Genomic DNA, 20,407 nt, shown 5'->3' with positions numbered 1-20,407 from the left:
TTCGTTTCATTTCAACTCCATTGTGGTGGTGTATAGAGCCAAAAAGATTAGAATTGTGTCGATGTCCCAATATTTATGGACCTGACTGTATATAAGGGGTGTGCAAAAAAATTGATTCATATTCAAATCGCGATTCAAGCTCTACCGATTCAAAATCGATTCATAGAATTCCAAAAATCTATTCATATTTAAAAATAATAATAAAAAATTAACTTTTTTTTTATTGTATGACTACTGCAATCACATTATAGATAGATAGATACTTTATTGATCCCAAGGGGAAATTCAAGGTCCCAGCAGCTTACAGACATTACACACAACATACACATACATCATAACAGGATGTTAAAATAACAAATAAAAAATCCACATGAATGTACAAAGGGATGTGTATGTGTATGTATGTATATATATATATAAATAAAAACAAGAGTCCAACACATTATTAGCAAAGATAAATTGGCCTATTTGTGATTGGTTTTTAAATGTACACACTGATGACTGGCTACTGGCCTGTAGGTAAGCTAGCCACTAAGGTAGTCAATAGCAAAAAGTTCAGTCAACAGATACAGGTAAGCTTCAAGGATTCACTTTGCTACATGGATGTTTATCATTAAAACATGATGTATAAATATATGGATGCTAATAATTATTTATTTAACACCTTAGTATTGTATAAAAGGTCTGTATAAAGGCTTTAGACCACCCTATATGTTACTGTAGGCCCAGTTTAATTTGCAACTTCATTTTATACAATAGTAGTAGTAGGGAGGTCCCTACTCTGTCTCTCTTTCAGCTAAGGGGTCCTTTGCCTAAAAACAACTTGAAGACCCCTGGTCTATGTGTTGCCTGCTGAGCTGTCCATATTACCAGTTGGACTCCTATGACCCTTACCCACTGCTAGTACCAGCTCGACTCGGCCGCAGTGCCCCTTCCTCCTATTTCCATTGCAGATTTAGTACCGCCTCATGCGTGAGGCAAGCGTGGCTATGCGACGCCGCAGGAAACTGCCGTGACCTGAACGCGTCACACACACAGAACGTCGAAGGTGTGTTGTTTTTGATTCTCGGCATGTGGCGGTTTGCCACAGCCAGAAGACACATTTTGTTTCATAAGAAGCAAAAAAAAAACACCGCTGGCTAAACTATTTAAAAATGGCGGGTTCGTTCAGGACACCCCCCCGTCTGTCGCTAGCAGTGATGACGCAGTGATTAGTGACGATTCTCTCCTACCAATCGGCAGTCTGCAGGTTTTCACGTCACCTTTTGGTATCGCCTCAGCTCGCTTGAAACCTCGATGGAGGTGATACTAGTACCTGTTGGCAGGTACCAGGGACGGAACGGAAAAGCGAAAAAAGGCGAGTAGAGTCAGCGAGAGTCGAGCAGGTACAATGTAGTGGGAAAACGCCATTACACACAGTAAGTGTAGGGGTGTGAGTTTCCCTTCAATTTGGTTGGGTAGGGATGTCTCGAATAGCTGAAGTAATGATCAAAACAGGAGGGAATACGACAAGTACAACAACAAAACTTTTTCCTCACCTCGTCCACTGAGCACAGGTCAATGCCGTCTCCCTGAATAATCCGCAGATAGGAAGGCAGAACCTTGTATCCCATGGAGTTCAGAGAGCAGCCAAAACACTCCTCCAGAATCTTGATGACCTACAAGTGGCATTCCAACGATTTTATTTTTAGAGTTGGATTCATACATCAGCCATGTCAAGCTGGAGCAGCCTGAACATCTTACAACCTCAGTTAATCTACATCGAATCGTCAAAAATCAAGTTAAAATTAGGGCTGCACAATCAATGTTATCGAGTTTATCTAAAATTGCATTATGGACTAGAGCAATATCCAAATTGCTAAAAAAAAAAAAAAAATAATAAAAAAAAAATGTTAAAAGCAACGTGTGTCAAACCATTCTGAATGAAGTATTGTGGTGCTGCAGAGACGTCTCAGCCTACAAATCTTATCCTACAGAGTACAGATCCTCGCAAAAATCATACTATAATTATTTTATTTTTTATATTATACAATGAGAAGATCAAAAAAGATCATTACCTCCAATATCGTAACTCATATCTCAATATCAGTCAAAATAATCTCAATTAGACATATCCCTCAAATCATGCAGCAACAACAGGAATATACAGGAATAACAGTTTAAGCCAAGAACATTCAGTTGATTAGTTGAAAATATATAAAACGTAGCTGGAAAAGTAAAAATCCCATTTTCAAAGTTTTGGATATCTGTGTTTTTGCTGACTGATCCAGTGCGGTTATTCACCTCAATGAGAGTCTCTGCGGGGTCTCCGGAGTCGGGCCGGATGACCAGACACGAGTCCTGGCTGCGCTCCATGACTCGCTCCTTCAGCTTGTCTCCCCAGATGTGTTTGCAGGCGTTAAAGATGTCGTAGCTGTCGCTGACCACGGACACGGGCCCCGAGGAGAACTGGTCCAGGACTCGCTCAAACGCCTCCTTCTCCCGGCCCCGCCCCCAGGAGATGATGGTGCTGATCGCAGGAAGGAAGGAATGAGATATTAATACTGGTTCTACGTAGGCCTGGGACAATTATTACATCATTCTCTAATCACAATTTCTTTTACATAATCCCCGTTTCTTTGTTTAACCGCAATTAATTGCTAACATTAGCTAAGTGCCTAAGGGGTATGCCTGTTGATGGTAATTGTCAGTTTTATGTTCATTTAAGAAGAAAATATGTTTTATGATAACAAAGAGGTGTGTTTTACATCATAGGCTGTGTACCTGTGTTATTACATTACCTGGGTCACATGACACTGATATATAACCAAAAGATGTATTCTGGGATTCAGTCAAAACTTTCATTTGTTTGCAAAAGTAATACATTTGACTGAAACCGACAATTATAGTGTTAATCGCTATTATTTCTGAGACAATTAATTGTACGGTAAAATTTGGAATTGTTATAGCTCTAACTGGTTCTAACATTTGAACATGTAACCCCTGATGGTGTTTCCTCATAGTTCATTAACAACTCAACGGTTGCAGACTAGTGACATTCATTCTATATTAAAAGCCAAAACAAAAAGAAGATGCACGCAGGATCTCGCTCTAATTGATTATGATGTTCAACAACAATCATGACGTAAACATTCTAATCCGTGATTTAGTAGCAGGAGAAGTTTAGTTTATTTTGAACATGTTGAAACATGTACTGTACATTTCAGCACAAGCAAGGAAAAGAAAACAACAAAAACTAAATACTCAGCAAACATATCTTTCAAAAGTACTGTGAAATGATTGAAATGAGGATTCCCACGTTCAAAAAGGAGTAGGAAGACGTTGTTTACCCCCCCTTTTTCTACTTTTGTGCTTGTATGCAAACAATTTAATTCTTTACTCGTTTATATACACATGTATACATACATCTACCTATACACACTTACACGCACATATACATACCCATACATATACACATTTGGTTTTCTTTTCCAGCTATCACCTACGGGTGTCAATTTTTCATCTGTCATATAATAAACTACCCAAACTAGACATAATATATAATCCCAGGAACAATACAGTCAGTACACAATACAATCAGCTCAAGTCATTCTCGTACCCATTCAATATATTTATTTTAATAAAGTCTCTTTAAATTGCTCATTGTTGTACTTGATTTCATCTCTTCACTGCAGCTGTTCCATCAATTAACTTTTATTTGAGCTTTTTCACAAATTTACATGTATATCTATGTGTGTGTGTGTGTGTGTGTGTGTGTGTCTGTGTGTGTGTGTGTGTGTGTGTGTGTGTTCTACCTGTGCTCTGCTGCTGGAATGGAGAAGCCGGCCATGGGGCAGCCATAGTAGCGCTGAGCCATCAGCAGCCCAGCTACTGTGTCTGTACTGCAGAAGTTAACCAGGTGAGCTGCTCCACCCAGTGCTGCAGACTGGAGACGAGAGGTGAAAATGATCAATCGCATTGCTGTTAACATGGTTTCTGTGAGCTCAGTTCAAAAGGTTCATAATTCCAGCAACCGCCGATGCGTAACGGGGTTATCACATCCTGATGCTTTCTGTGGCTTCATTTCTGCCAGACCAGCATACGATGTATCGCTAATGGGGCGACGCCTGCGAGCTAGTTCAGACAGGAAACTCGAGTTGCACCGCTGCATTCACATGTGACACGCTTCAAACTCTGTATCATTTACCAAACACACCCCATTAAATTGGCGGTCTCTTTAAGCTGCTCGTCAATGGCGCTGCTGCCCTGCTCCCGTATTGCTGACTGCTCTGTAAGCCCCACCACCACCCCAGCATCCCGGGTTCCGAATTAGAACGAAAGAAAGAATGCGATTAGCTAATCGTGAAGACCGCCATTAATCCAATGTGCAATATTTAGTTTGAACGTTTGGCGTTTAACATGTTTTTTGTCCCGCTTTTCATTATATGTACTGTTGTTTAAGATAAAAGCTGGAATAATGTTACATATCACAGTTGTTGACAGAAATGTCCTATTTTCAGTGGATTTTTTCATTTATTTTGTATAACTTTATGGTAGAAGGTGCAACATGTTTGAACTGAGGCATATCAGACGTTTCAGTTTACAGGAAAGTACTGATTTTTTTTTTATTGGAATCGTTTTATTATTATAATGACTTTGGCTTTTGTGATAACTGTTCTGTGTTTGACTGTTCAATGTTCCATGCTTATTAAAAGAAGAACACTTATTGCTGGCAGGTCATATCGGTGTTCTCAGCCTTGCTTAAGAATATAGAGCAGGTTTGATGGTGTCTCATGTTATAATGCTCCATGACATGTTTTATCTGTTACACAGTGAATATTGAACTTTAGCTAAACTTTAAAAATAACAATTAAAATCGCAAATCAAATCGTAATCTTTTCTCCAAATTGTTCAGACCTAATTAGAACCCATTCCTAAATGCCAAGAACCGGATATCTGTAACTTCTTTCACAATTTTGGTTCAGCTTATCAGTTCAACTGCACAACAAACTACACACGGCGCTCTTTCTGCTCAAATCAAAGCAGTACATTGTCACACTCATCATTCTCAACCCAGTGGTATGGTTTTTCAAGACCCAAAGAATGTTCTTTTGCCTTTTTACTTGTGTGTTGTTTATAAAACATTGGCCGCCGTTTCGTGTATGAAGTTAAAAAGCCTGCCTGGGTCTGTCTCTGTGCAGTGCGCTGACAGACGCGGGCAATATACAGTACACGCAAAAGGTAAAACAACCAAATGAAACCGTATGAAAGTCATTTATAGGTTTCATGAACTGTATGAAGTGATTTGTGTACATCAATATGAATTGTGTAAACGTTTTTTTCCCTGTCAATTAAGCATGTGAGATTGAGAGAGAGATATATATTATATATATATATATATATATACACCCCGACCCTCAAAGAATCTGAATCGTGATGTTGGGTTGGTGTAAAATTACAAAATTACAGCTCATAAGTGACTAAGAAGATTCGTCTTCTAGCTAGTGATTTTGTCTTTGCAATATTTGTCAACACATATTCACAACTCTTACGAATGACAGTGATAAGGAAATTAAGATTCATCAAGTTTTATTCATTAACATTTGAACATGTTCGGTATGCACTATTTTAAAAACTGTCTCACTGTTTTCTGAACTGTGTAATTGGGATGCAGTGGGAGGCTTTTGCCCACTGGGACAGGTGTAGGTACATTCCTGAGCTATAGCTTGGGACCATTATAGAAATCTGTTTGTCAAGTGATGTCAGCCTGTCACTGGTCATGGAGAAGGCAAGTCTGAAGACCATTAAAGGAAAAGCTAACTACAGTGGTGCTCATAAGTTTATGAACCCATGCTAAAGTTGACTAAAAAGAGGAATTAAAAAAAAAAAAAAAAATCACCTTTTGGAAATTGATCTTAATGCCTTAATTAAAAAATGAGGAAAAAGCCAACCTTTAAGGAGACCAGTTCTCTTTGTGAATGAATAATGTATCGTAAATAAATAAATGTTCTTCCTTAAAATACAGGGAACATAAGTAAGTACACCCCTATGTTAAATTCCCATAGAGGCAGGCAGATGTTTATTTTTAAAGGCCAGTTATTTCATGGATCCAGGATACTATGATTCTGATAAAGTTCCCTTGGCCTTTGTAATTAAAATAGCCCCACATCATCACATCCCCTTCACCATACCTAGAGATTGGTATGGGGTACTTTACATAAGATCATCTCTCAATGCAAATCAAACCAGCTATTAGGCTAACTGAAATAAAACCATGCCAATCTCTAGGTATGGTGAAGGCTATGTGATGATGTGGGGCTACAATTAAAAATTGGTGTCTTTAAAGATTGGATTTTTCCTAATTTTTTTTAATTAAGGCATCAATATCAATTTCCAAAAACATGATTTTTTTTTTTTATTCCTTTTTAGTCAACTTTAGCATGGGTTCATAAACTTATAAGCACCACTGTATGTGAAATTGTATAGAGACATGCAAAAAGCTTGTCAATGGTTACTGAGCATGGCTGTTGTAAAGGAATCTTTTCATTGGTTTAGGAGAAACATATCCATTTGGCTGCTGCCAATGAGCATAGACGTCTTGTGCTATAACAAGTAGAACATCCTTATGTATGGACTATGATTCTTTGGGAGATGCTAGGAAAAACTGAACTGATAAGACCTTGTTGTTTTTCCTGGTGGCTTCCGTGTGATTGATCACATCAAATATTTACAATATATCACCGTAACTATCTCTCTGTGCTTTTGTGGGGGTTTTTTGTGTTCAATTATTGAGTATGTATGGATAGGTCAGTAACGACATCATCGCCGTCAGGGCTAAGCTAAGCTAATAAAGCGCTGTCTTCTTGGAAGCAAGCTGTTTGTGGCGACATTCTTTCACTGCCTTCTAAAAGTTAGAAAAACACAACAACAATATAAACAATCTTGCTTAATCGTAATACACAATGTGTTTGCAGCTGTTCTGAAACCGAAAACTCAGAGTTTCCCATCTCAGGGTAAATCAACTCAGACATCAGGGTTAGACTCAGAGTTTGTTAAACCTCCTTCCTGAAATGGGGGCCAGCAGGACAGGCACAGAATGGCAACAACAAACGCAAGAACTGACCAGTCTGGTGCAGTACATGAGGAGGAGATGCATTGCAGTACTCAATGGAACTAGAATTTTGGATGCTGATGTGATTTGTCTAACAGAAACATGGTTGCAACACAATGCATCACAGACTAATATTGACATGCCAGGATGGACATTTTATCACAAGGCTAGATCTCAATCAAAGCTACCGATTCTGTCAGTAACACTGCTGATTCACTACATTCAGCCCAGCTAGAGGAAGATTTGCTCCTTTATGAACGGAGCAACTCTTTTAGAGACGCACATAGACCCTCCTCCAAAGCGCGCTAAAGGAGGGTCTGGCTACTCCACGCAGCATTCGGGGATGGGAGGAAAACGTGCTCTGGTTTAATGGCATTTCTTTAAACCAATCACAATCGTCTTGGGCGGTGCTAAACTCCGCACAGAGCCGCTGCAAAATAGTCGTGCGAGAGAAAACTCAGATTGGACAGATAGCTAGACTATCGGTCTGGATTTACCCTGCAGAGATCTGAGGAACAGTTAACAATAGTCCTCATAAATCCACCGGATTTAAAATTCCAACACACAGAAAGCAGAAGAAAACGGAAAACACATGCACCCGGCGGAATTTCCTGCAGCACCCCAGGATTCTTCAAGTTCAATTTAAGACCTAAGACTTTTAAGACCCTGTGTGTACCCTGCATAAACACACTGCTGCTGCCTGGTTTAAAAGGTGGGACCTATGAGAATCCTCTTACCACTGAAACACCTTCACCAACTCAGTGGCTCAGTTGTACAAGAGATTAAAAACTCACATTCCAGCTTATTATGCAAGAATTTCCCTCTTTCACTGAGTTCACTGAGTTCTCTTAATCTAACCTTTGTTCCTTTAATCAGTAACGTGACCAGTGAGATGTCATGCAATCATTTGATGACATCAGCGTGACACCGCTCTATCGCAAAGCAGAGATCACATTTTCAATCTTCTGTCAAAACACAAACCAATTACACAAGGAATGTTGAGGAATTCGGGAGATTCTCTAATCCTTAGTTATAGTTACAGTGATTATGAAGACTGGTTTTTTTTTTGTGCACGGAGAGTGCTTGTAATACAGCACAACATCAGTAGCGGCAAGAGTCAGAAATAGAATGGGAAACGCCATCTGGTTTCTCACTAAATCAAAGCAGGGAAACAAAGGGTTGCTGACCTCCTGTGAGGACACTCCTCTGTAGCCAAAATCATGCAGCTTCAGGTCCAGACCTTCCAGGCTCCCCGAGGTGGCCTTCAGGTGCTTGGCCAGGATCTTCTTAAACTCCCTGGATATGGTGGCTACCGTGATGGGATACCACATCTGGACCAGCATGGTCTGCAGTCAGCAGATGGGTGTGGGGAGAAAAGAGAACACACAACCAAGTGAGTGATCAGTCGGTGAGAGAGAAAAAAATAAAATAAAAGATGCGATGGCAGGAGAGGAGCGAGAGACCAGGAGTTGAAGAGAAAGACAGGGGAGATTAAATGACTATGAAGTGCTGCAATATTGATGTCCTGTCAGGTCAAAACATCTCTCATCTGAGGGAAAAACGGTCTGAATCCCTATTTGGACAACCTTTAAAACAAAATGGGGTTGGGAGATTATAGACATTTTCAATGGAATTCCATTGCTGGGCAACAGCCTCACCCCTTGTTAACTTCCCATGTCATGACCTGGCTCAAAGGTACGACAAAATGTGGAGAAAAACACGTTTGCTCAATTAAATCAAATGTATTTAAATAAACAAAAGGTAAACGTGCTGTCAGTTTGTCAGTAATGTGTGTAGTGTATGGATGTGTGCAGGGGTAGCAATGTACTGCCCAGGCACTCCTATTTATTGACATGTGAGCAATCTTATCTCATTGTTTTGTCTCATTTGCTGCATCGCTTTCTCATTTCCCAAACTATGGAGCGGACCGAGGGCCAAATCACAGAACGTGCGTTAATCGCGCACGAAAAAACAAACAAAAAAAAACACATTTCTGGGTTTACCTCAATGTAGTTGGTGAGCCAGTAGAATTCAGGATCAGTGTTTTCCACAGTGAAGAGCACGTTGCCTCTGGGGATAATCCTACCCTCAGGCACAGCTTTGATCCGGATAGGAAGACGGCCATCATGTTTCTGACACGGTAACAAGCACATTTACTTCAGATGACATATAGGGTGATGAATCTGTCGAGACAGACAGGCTGACAGCTCAAAGTCTCTTTGCATACCTCGAGGATTTTCCTCCAGCTTTCCTCATCGAACACAGCCTGTCTGAAGTGCATCTGGTAGAAGAGCTTGGCTTCCTGAATCTTCTCCTCGGTGACCACTTGGCCTGTGGAGAACAAACTCAGTCACACGCAGGGAATACAAACGCTTAGCTCAACAGCCAGGAAACTGCCCAGCCTGCGCTACGACAAAATCGTCAATAAGCTGTAGGGCCGTCAATCAATTAAAAGATTTAATCGCTTCAGCAAATATGACAGAAAGTTAGTTTTATAAGGCTTACCTACTGCATCTTTAACTCGCAATTAATCCCACATTCTCTTGTGTGGGAGACAGACAGGCTGACAGCTTTATCAGACCCCAGGTATGACATGGGAGCGGACAAATACGCTTGCTTTATGCAAATGTTTATTATTATTATTATTATTATTATTATCATCACGCGGGTCCCGTGAAATATGAAAACTACAGTAGCTTTGAAAAAAGCGTTATGGACATTGACTTTGATGAATTGTTTATCAGACCCCAGGTGATACAAGAAGCTAACGTTAGCGAACGCGGTCCCTCTGCCTCTAGTCTCGGATTGCCAGACCTTCCTCCATAGTGTTGTGGCTAGTCCACACAGCATTCTGGGATGGGAGAAAAACGTGCTCTGGTTCATTGGCATTTCTTTAAACCAATCACAATCGTCATGGGCGGTGCTAAGCGCCGGACGGAGCCACGGTGCCGCTGCAAAACAGCTTCAGGAAGGAACTTGTTTTGGTGGAACGTGTACGTTCAAAAGTTATTTAAGTCGTGCAACAGAAAACTCAGATCGGACAGATAGTCTAGCTAGCTGTCTGGATTTACCCTGCAGAGATCTGAGGAGCAGTTAACCACAGTCATAAATCTACCGGAGTTTACAACGCCAACACAAAGAAAGAGGGAGGTGACGGACATCTGGCCGAAAAGAGGGACATCGGGTGGAATTTCCTGCGGCAACGGAGCAATCCCATGAGTGGAACATCGTGGATATAGACTACTCTGCCTCTGACTCCCCGCTGCAGGAGACGTTGTATTCCCCCGACACGCTGTATTAACATTACGTTACCGTTTAAAACCTTTTCCAGGTTAGTGGGGATGCATACAGCTCAAAACCAACGTAGTAATGTTCCCTCAGCATTTTGTTTTGTTGCTAAGCAGTGTGCAAAATGAGCCGTGACGTTAAACCACCCGTTTCAGGTAACGTTATTCTAAGGTACCGTCTATGTGCTGGATTTTCCTTAGCGGAGGTTAGCTAGCAAATAAGCCCACTGACGGTGACAGTGTTGTTCATAATTTGGCACAATGTTTAGTAGTGGCAAAAGTAGTGGTCACAGTGAGTACAAATGTGATGCGAGATGCACATTGCAAAATGTATGAAATTGTTCATTAGCTATCTGTGTGCAATATCTGTACGCTGAACAGTAGTAAAACAGGTTTTATTCTGATCCAAATACTTTCTGTGAGAGAAAGGACACTAACACCATATCCTGGCATGTACTTGTAAGACATATGACGCTTTTGAGATACGATTGTAAATAAAGCAAACTGTTGCTTAAAAGGAAGTACACGCTGTATTCACTTTGGCAACATTAGTGTTGACAGCTTCCTGTGTGTACATCAGTTTTATTACAAGGCCCTCCATTCGCCAGTTTTCTCTTTAACAGCAAAGTGCCAATATATACACTTTTTTTTCTTTTCTTTTTTTTTTAAATCTCTTTTCTTTCCCATATGTTTCTGTCAATCCATTTCTTAGATTAGAGGGGAGGATGTGAATGTACCTATGAGGTACTTCTTCAGCAGATACTGAAGACCGAAGAACACCACTTCACTGAACTGTGAGGCTTTCTTGCGTCTGCACTCAAAGTAGGAGTAGATTTTGCTGACATTTGGAGGATACTGTTTGTAGTGTGTGATCTGAAAGACAAGAAACAGACACACCGTTGTACGTTTTGTATGTAAAAAAATGTTAATCACAACAACAACAACAAAAAAAAGCACATCTTATAATGTAATTCTAATAATCAGCCTTGGTATGGCTAATGTTTATTTACCACTTTCTGATCTTATGACACCAGACAGAGTTGTATTGTGAAGTAGCATGAAACGAGACACCAGTAAGCACACTAATGACCAGCTTAAAAAAAAAATAAAAAAAAAATAAAAAAATTGAGGATTGTGTGCCCAACGTGATGCGTGCGTATACAGTAAACATGTTTCCTGGATCCACGTGGGGGAAAATAATGACAGCTTAAAGCACAAGTCTCTCTTTGTGCTCCTGCAGCACTAATTGAATAATCAACAGCAACAACCAGTCAGTCACTGGGAGAAATCGCTTCAAGAGGCACTCGCTCTACATTCTTCTGCCTCATCCTGCCTCCTACTTCAGCTCCTTCTCCTTTTCCTCTGACTAACACAGAGAACACACTGACAAGTTACCCAAGTTACCAAACGTGGAAAACTCCAGAACAGGCGGTGTCTATACCGGAAGCAACATTAAGATAAGTCCTGTAAGGAGGGTTAATAAAGTGAAAAGAAAAAAGGTAGAGGGTCATCATCAGTAACCTATTGTGTAAAAAATTCACAATATGAAGCAAATGAAGCATGTCCATGTGTCTATCTGAATATATACAGGTGCTGGTCATATAATTAGAATATCATGAAAAAGTTGATTTATTTCAGTAATTCCATTCAAAAAGTGAAACTTGTACAATGTATACATTCATTCCACACAGACTGATATATTTCAAGTGTTTATTTCTTTTACTTTTGATGATTAGAACTGACAACTGATGAAAACCCCAAATTCAGTATCTCAGAAAATTTGAATATTACTTAAGACCAATACAAAAAAAGGATTTTTAGAAATGTTGGCCAACTGAAAAGTATGAACATGAAAAGTATGAGCATGTACAGCACTCAATACTTAGTTGGGGCTCCTTTTGCCTGAATTACTGCAGCAATGCGGCGTGGCATGGAGTCGATCAGTCTGTGACACTGCTCAGGTGTTATGAGAGCCCAGGTTGCTCTGATAGTGGCCTTCAGCTCTTCTGCATTGTTGGGTCTGAGCATCACATCTTCCTCTTCACAATACCCCATAGATTTTCTATAGGGTTAAGGTCAGGTGAGTTTGCTGGCCAATTAAGAACAGGGATACCATGGTCCTTAAACCAGGTACTGGTAGCTTTGGCACTGTGTGCAGGTGCCAAGTCCAGTTGGAAAATGAAATCTGCATCTCCATAAAGTTGGTCAGCAGCAGGAAGCATGAAGTGCTCTAAAACTTCCTGGTAGACGGCTGCGTTGAACCTCAGAAAACACAGTGGACCAACACCAGCAGATGACATGGCACCCCAAACCATCACTGACTGTGGAAACTTTACACTGGACTTCAAGCAACGTGGATTCTGTGCCTCTCCTCTCTTCCTCCAGACTCTGGGACCTTGATTTCCAAAGGAAATGCAAAATGTACTTTCATCAGAGAACATAACTTTGGACCACTCAGCAGCAGTCCAGTCCTTTTTGTCTTTAGCCCAGGCGAGACGCTTCTGACGCTGTGTCTTGTTCAGGAGTGACTTGACACAAAGAATGCGACAGCTGAAACCCATGTCTTGCATACGTCTGTGCGTGGTGGTTCTTGAAGCTGTGACTCCAGCTGCAGTCCACTCTTTGTGAATCTCCCCCACATTTTTGAATGGGTTTTGTTTCACAATCCTCTCCAAGGTGCGGTTATCCCTATTGCTTGTACACTTTTTTTCTACCACATCTTTTCCTTCCCTTTGCCTCTCTATTAATGTGATTGGACACAGAGCTCTGTGAACAGCCAGCCTCTTTAGCAATGACCTTTTGTGTCTTGCCCTCCTTGGGCAAAGTGTCAATGGTCGTCTTTTGGACAGCTGTCAAGTCAGCAGTCTTCCCCATGATTGTGTAGCCTACAGAACTAGACTGAGGGACCATTTAAAGGCCTTTGCAGGTGTTTTGAGTTAATTAGCTGATTAGAGTGTGGCACCAGGTTAGGGTGACCAGACGTCCCCGGTTTCGGTGAACTGTCCCCGGAAATGTCCCCGGTTTTCACTGTGACTGACAGACCCGAAATTGGAATGAAATAGTCGTGCACCCTACACGCACAGGCTCAAGACAGCCAGAGCAAGCCTCAGAGCTCAGAGATGTTCTAGAATGTCCATATTTTACGATGCTAAAACTACTGTTTATTTACATGAAGTCTGGTGGGTTTAGCGAACGCAATTTCGCGGACTTTTTATGTTTTAAAAAAGGACCTTACTCTTTAACAGAAAGGTCGACCTCCTTAGAAATCCTTTCCATAATGTTGTCAGACACTTAGAATGTTAATCTGAGCCTGTCAGCAGCAAAACAGGCACTTTTATGAACGTAAAAACAAGCTGGACAATTGACGTCCTATTAACTTACACTGTAGCTTGTTTCGCCGTTGCCGACGGCGATCTCGTTTAATACTGGACCAATGCCAAAGGAAAATATTTCCTCAATAGTTTTAAGTGTATCTGATACTCAATGAGCTGTTGCAGAAACAAGCCCAGCGTGAAGCAATAAAGCAAAAGCTGTCAGATAAACGTAGTGCAGTAAACATTACAACATTTTCCTCTGAGGTGTAGTGGACTACAAGTATGAAGTAGCAGCAGGGGCGATTCTAGGATCAGACCTTTAGGGGGGCTCAGCTCCTAATGAGAATGTGACACGGATATGGTGCATGCAAAAGTGTTAACCATTGCTGTGACAAATTGCAAGAAAATTAACATTGAACTTACATGAAATGTTATCATATTTGCATTCTGCATAAATCTCTGCACACCCATTACTCTCTGTGAAATATCTCACAGACTCTTCACTCAACACATGCATCGGTACAACAAGCGGTTCCTGAGTAGTCCAGTTTTGAAACTGCAACATAATTTCTACATGATCTACAAAATTATAATGTATTCTCATGCAAACTATTTATGTCAGCACAGATATTTTTGGTAAATTGCTTAGCCAGTGTATTCCACCATAATGGTTATTATATTGCCAGATTCCAGACAATCCCATTTACTTATATATATCCCACTTACAAATATGAATATATATTTATACTGGTATGCTTCCTAGTGACATTAAGGCAAAAATATGAAGAAAAAACTATTCCACCTGTGTATGCATGGTTAAAATTCTGAAGTCTAGTAGAAGTACTGAGGCCAAGCCGCACCAGAACATTACATTCTGTGTTCAGCAATAAACTAGACTAAAAAATTGGGAAAACTTTACATTAAAATAAATGCAAAAACTGAAAAAGCTATCAAAGCAATAACTCCCAAATACCTTACTGACAGTGATCATCTTAAAAGATAGAAACGTTTTATTCGTATTCAAAATAACATAAGGAAGTTGTGACAGTATGTCTGAGACATACTGTATTAGAGGTGGTTTTTATGTCAATATATTCAGAAATGAGAAAGGTATTGAAATGATAACCTTTAAAAATGCATTTTTTCACTGTAAACCCAGACATAGTTGTAATTAAACTGTTTAGTGGTCACTCTTTATTCTTTTAATGTTTTGTTAAAAACTATAGTCGTTACTAAATCATATTAGTTGTTTGTAATATTCAGCTTAAGTATGCCGTGCACAGATGATGTTAGGCAGAGATAACTAAGAATCTTAAGATTCTGTATGGGAGGGCGGGGTCATTTGAACCGATCTGCGCTGTCGCGGTGCAATGACTCATGGGGGGAAAAAAAACATGTTCTGAACAGTTTCTGTCTTAGTTAAAGTGTTTTAATAATGTTCGGTTATGGTTTTGGGTGTGCATTTATGTTATCTAGGTTTCAGTTTTGTGTGGTTGATTTATTGTTTTGGTTTATTTGATGGCCTCTGGGGGGGTCAGATAGCATTCAATGACTGATAAATGGCTCAGAAATAAGTATGCAAGTAGATGTTACCGCGCCACTTAACACCATATACATTGGTCAACTGCAATGCTCCATATCTTTAATTTTTAAACAAATGTATTTATAACATTATCTTTACTTATTTTTACTAATTCACAAGTGTGAAATGTGTAATGACTCTCCCTTTCTGTAATGGAGGTTTGAGAGCTCTGTGATGAACAGCAAAAAAGGTATTAAAGATCGACATAGTTGGTATTGCAATTTTACGACGGTCCCTAAGTACGTCTATTGTGACGGGCGCGTTGGACAGACAGTCAGTTCTTTGCGCTCTTAAAAAGGTGCACTACGAGTTCCCGCGTGGTTTCAGCGCGATTTAATTTTTGTCTCAAATCATAGGCATCTCTCCTTGATCCGCTAGCTTCCTGCCCCCTGAATACTCTGTGAAAAAGCCTGGCCGCGGGAGACAACACAGGGGTCGTAAATGTCACAGTAGGGGCACGAGGCTGTGCACCAAAATACAACAAACTCATAACTCTAACAAGACTCTCAGGGTTTTATTACGATATTGGAAATTAGTCCGCGACGGTGGAATCGCTTTGAAAAGTCGTTTGGTGTAAGGTCGACAGAAGTGTCCTTGTGGTTGACCATTTCTGTGACTAAAATGTAATCATCAATGCAAATTCGAAAACATTTTTAAATAATCATATGTCACGCAATGGTTATATGCGATGCAAATTAGAGGTAATTACTAAACACTAATTACTAATTTTCAATGACAAATAAATCAAACTGAATCATATAAAGTGCTGCCCTGTAAACCCCGTTAACCCAGTGGTCTTTCAAATGAGCTAAATGAGCCAAATCAGGTTCTATTTTTAGTTGTGACGACAGAAACATTAGAGGAATCGCTTGGCTGCGATGTCGCTTTAAACTTGTTTTCAGGGATGGTTGGCGCTAATAAAAAGACCGGTTGGTCATCATCCAGACCTTTGCCATTTGGCTGCAGTGCAAACCTTTGAATGACATCTAACAGTGACATCTGACATTTAACTCTACTGAGCTGAGCATAAGCTACTATACCAACACAGCCTGCCCAAACAGTGCACTGACTCACAACTGGATTTAGGTTAGGAACTGACTGAAATGAAACTGAAAGCTTAAAACAGCCAATAGAAAGGTTGGGCTCTGTGATAAACGAAACTCAACTGCAATGTAGAAGAAAAAAAAAAAGGCGTACCTTACTGGCCAAGCATTACACTGCAATGAATCACACCATGGCTTGCATAACAGCATTTATGTTCCATTACATATGCATGCAATAGTGACAGTTTCAGGGTTTCCCCTGCTGTTATAAGGCTTAGGTGCAGTTTTGGGCACCATAAAGTCAACGTGAGCATCAAAACTAACTAAATGACCTTTCTCAGATCTAATGGCTGTAGTCGGTCCCCAGTGGACTTTTTAAGTTTGGTCTTTAAGCTTTTCGAGTGCCATTTATTTATTATCTGCTTTAGCTTTTCCACCGTTTTAGACACAGATATGGTAGTAAAAATGGTCCAAAATGATGTGAAATTGCATTTTTTTTTAATCATCATTTTCTTGAGGAGGACTCCCTAACTCCCCCCCCGGCTAAATAAATGCACCTAAGTCTTCCACAAACCTAGAGAAAAACACAGAGTTTCAATCTCTACCACAAAAACTATCTTTATGTATCTAGAAGAACTTTTACTTAATAATGCACTGTAAGCTTTCTATTCTTCCCCACACAAAGGATAGACAGTAATTCAGCGCCAAGCCTTTAAGCATTTAATACTACGTTCACAGCCACACCTGGACCAAGACTTCCTAAGTCCCTGTGTGTTAAATCTGAAATGGCCCTGAAGTGTAACGGGCCGTACATACTCCAAAGTAGACACGGACAGCAGGTGGACAGTGGACATGCCGGTGGTTCTGGTAATACTAACTTAGGTGGCTACGTTGACACAGAAGTTATATTTTAATCTCAACAACACAGTTTGTGCGGATTCGGTTGACTTTATTGTCCACCTCAGTGGAAATCTGCACAACACACCATTAAAAACATGAATATTAAAAAGCAAATGGGCAGGTAGCAGCAAATAAGCTAACTAATATAAACCAAACTGATGAGAAAAATGAACACGTGAACAAACATCAGAATATCCCATCTTTGGGAGGAAATGTAATTGAAGTGTACTTTGATTTGTTTTGTTTTCTTCCATGTACCATCAGCTAACATGGACCTACGCTTATGACCTATGCTGACCAGTCACCAGGGGTCGATCCAGATGTTTTGGCTTCACTTCTACAGTCTATGCATCAACCACTGATACCGTGCTGTAATGTTAAATGACAAAATGCTTTCAACCAGGCTTCTGTATGCCATGTCAGGTATGTGTTGGCTAATTCCAAAGCTCCACGAATTCCTGAATAAAAACAATCACTGTTTGGCTCGCTTTAAAATGCTCGCTGAGTTTTCATCAAAAGTTATGCTCTGATCAGTAATTGTGCACTTGTGTACTTCAAATGTTCTACTTTTCCTACAGGCTGTTTATTTAATATGGGAGGGACGATGTTACAGGTTCCACTAGTTTCATTTTCTATCGTTTGCCTGACACCAGCTGGGTTATTATGGTATAAATAAAACTGAAACGAAAAAAAGCGGTAACAAATACTGAAAACTGACATCTGACATTTATCTCTACTGAGCTGAGCAAGGAACTATACCAACACAGCCTGCCCAAAGGGTGCACCGACTCCCAACTACACAATAAAAGTTCAAATAAAAAGCTCTGTGAGAAACGAAACTCCACTGCAATGTTGTGGAAAGGTGTGGGTCACTGACTATACATTAGAATGCAATGAGTCACAGGATAGGACATTCAATTCATATTTTAGGGCCCCTTGCCATTCTGAGCCCCTGCTCGTGCTCCTGGTAGATCTGGCCATGCACGTAGCACGAAGTTATCTTGTTCATGGATTCTTTGAGCAGATATGACTAAATTAAAAACTAGTCTGTATTTTTCCATTTTACACTGACGCTAAGACAACGCTTGGTAAATGTGGTTAACGTTAGACAAAAACCTGTTTAGAAAAACGCATTTATACTAAATGTAAAATGTGAGGAATAGTTACGGTATGGTGATGACGATAACGAAACTTACATTACAATGGCATCGGTAAAAATGTCTAACGTTACAGATACCCATTCCTTGCCAAGTCATATGTTCTCAGATAAGGTTTCATGGATGAAAACCTTGATTAAATGCGTAGGCTACGGCTGGAACTCGAGCATAGCGTTAACGTTACACTCAATACCGTGTAACGTTAGCTAGGTATAACTACTGCTGGTGCCTTTCACGTTTTAACACACGTTACTAGCTAGCTAACGTTACAACGTTGTAGCACTGCCAAAACATTAAATTGACCAAAAATGCGACGGCTAACGTTACTCGTGATGTGCAATTGTTTGTAACTGAAACACTGCACGGAAGGTGAACGTTAGCGAACTGTGTCCCAAAATAAACACATTTAATCGGAAAACCCCCACACAACAGAACAAATGGGGGACACAGACGAGAATACGGCTCCACTCACCTTATAAGAATCTGTCGCAAGCAATAAATTAAAATCCTGTGCTGCCATTGTTGTTGTGGATGAATGAAATAACGTAAATGTCACTTCAGTCTCTTTGTAGCAAGTTAACAAGAGAGCGACCCCCGGAACCCAGACCGAGCAGCAGAGAAAATAAACCTCAACGTCGAATTATTGTGATTGTAAGTCCTGTATTTCTCCAGTGAGGTCAAATCAGACGTTACAGCACCGCTTAAACAGTCACAGTAATAACGCTAGCAGAGGTTAGTCATTTTGATGGTTAGGGGTTATTGTAAAGGGGCGGGTGGACACGCGCACGTCCACCCTCCCGCCTCCTTTCTGACTCGGTACGTCATGCTGCATTCAAGGACCGTTTTTTTTTGGAGGAGATTAGGAACACTCCGACATTTTCAACGGTACGGATGTAAGGCCTACGAGTAAAAAACAGGAGGTGGAGGCTTTTCCATATAATTCAAGTAAGTCAACAATTCTCAAGACAATTCTTTTTTTCCAGACAAAGACAACAACTATGTTAAGTCTTTTTTTTTTTTTATTATTATTATTATTTTTTTATAAAAAGCAACACAATTTGACCTTAAAAACACGGAATGTGTGAACATAAAAATATGAATGCACAAATATTCTACTTTTTTGTGGTACATAAAAATACCAAACTTTACCATATGATACATAATAAAGGTATAAAATGCTTTGTAACTAACCTATAGGAGCCATGTATATTTTTTATTCACATTTACATTATTTATGGGTAAAATCACATGGTTGGTGTGACAATATTGTCAAGCTATTGTCATGCTATGGCTGATTCAAATAATCTAAATTTCAGCTGAATTTTATTTAAACTGTCAAATCATCCTCTCAGGAAACTTTACAGATACAGTATCTAGACCACACTATATCATTTACAGAGATCCAACAATTCCCACAAGAGCAAGCATTCGGTGCAACAGCGATGAGAAAAAAACTTCCTTGAAACAGGCAGAAACCTTCGGACAGACCCTGGCGCTAGGTGGGCAGCCATCTACCTCGACCAGTTGGGGGGAGAGAGAGAGAGTATCAATATTTTCAAATGCTTCAGGATTGTATTTAAATATTAATAGATGTGACATTTTGGCCATCCACGATAATCCACAAACTTGAATTCATAATATTCCAGTCAAAAATAAAATATATATGTTGTTATTATGAGATAGATAGTTAGATTTATTGTCATTACACAAGTGCATAATGAAACTTTGTCTGGCTTTCTTCTTGGAGGGGAACTAAAAAACAAAAACAAATACTGTACATAATATATATGTCAAAACATTTAAAAAAAAATCTGTGATGATAAAAGACAGGACAAGAACAGCAGCATCAGAAAAACGTGGCAGTAACATTTAAAGCGCGTACAGTGCATATTAATACTATTTGACAATTTCACAGAACTGGGGAGTTGATTGAGTGATAGAGGCCACAGCTCTGGGATAAAAACTGTGGTCAGTCTACTAGTTGTAGTTTTGGTGATCCTAAACCTTCTGCCAGAGGACAGTGGTTCATACAGG

At 40.0% G+C, this 20,407-nt stretch overlaps 1 protein-coding gene across 1 annotated transcript in view; it reads right to left on the bottom strand.

The window, feature by feature from the left end:
• Window positions 1-19,146, bottom strand: part of nampt2 (nicotinamide phosphoribosyltransferase 2) — a 30,756-nt gene extending 11,610 nt beyond the window's left edge. The window contains exons 1-8 of the mRNA XM_078249319.1: window positions 18,846-19,146; window positions 11,115-11,250; window positions 9,318-9,421; window positions 9,094-9,222; window positions 8,278-8,436; window positions 3,795-3,925; window positions 2,284-2,509; window positions 1,539-1,658 (exon numbers count right to left, since the gene is read on the bottom strand). Coding sequence (XP_078105445.1) covers window positions 1,539-1,658; window positions 2,284-2,509; window positions 3,795-3,925; window positions 8,278-8,436; window positions 9,094-9,222; window positions 9,318-9,421; window positions 11,115-11,250; window positions 18,846-18,893 — 1,053 coding nt within the window. The 5' untranslated portion in view covers window positions 18,894-19,146. The remainder of the gene's footprint in view (window positions 1-1,538; window positions 1,659-2,283; window positions 2,510-3,794; window positions 3,926-8,277; window positions 8,437-9,093; window positions 9,223-9,317; window positions 9,422-11,114; window positions 11,251-18,845) is intronic.
• Between the last annotated feature and the right edge of the window lie 1,261 nt (window positions 19,147-20,407).

The sequence above is a fragment of the Sander vitreus genome, chromosome 4 (genome assembly GCF_031162955.1).
Source record: "Sander vitreus isolate 19-12246 chromosome 4, sanVit1, whole genome shotgun sequence".
NCBI lineage: Eukaryota > Metazoa > Chordata > Actinopteri > Perciformes > Percidae > Sander > Sander vitreus.
The sequence above is the reverse complement of the archived record's forward strand: the minus strand, read 5'-3'. Positions and strand labels throughout refer to the sequence as shown.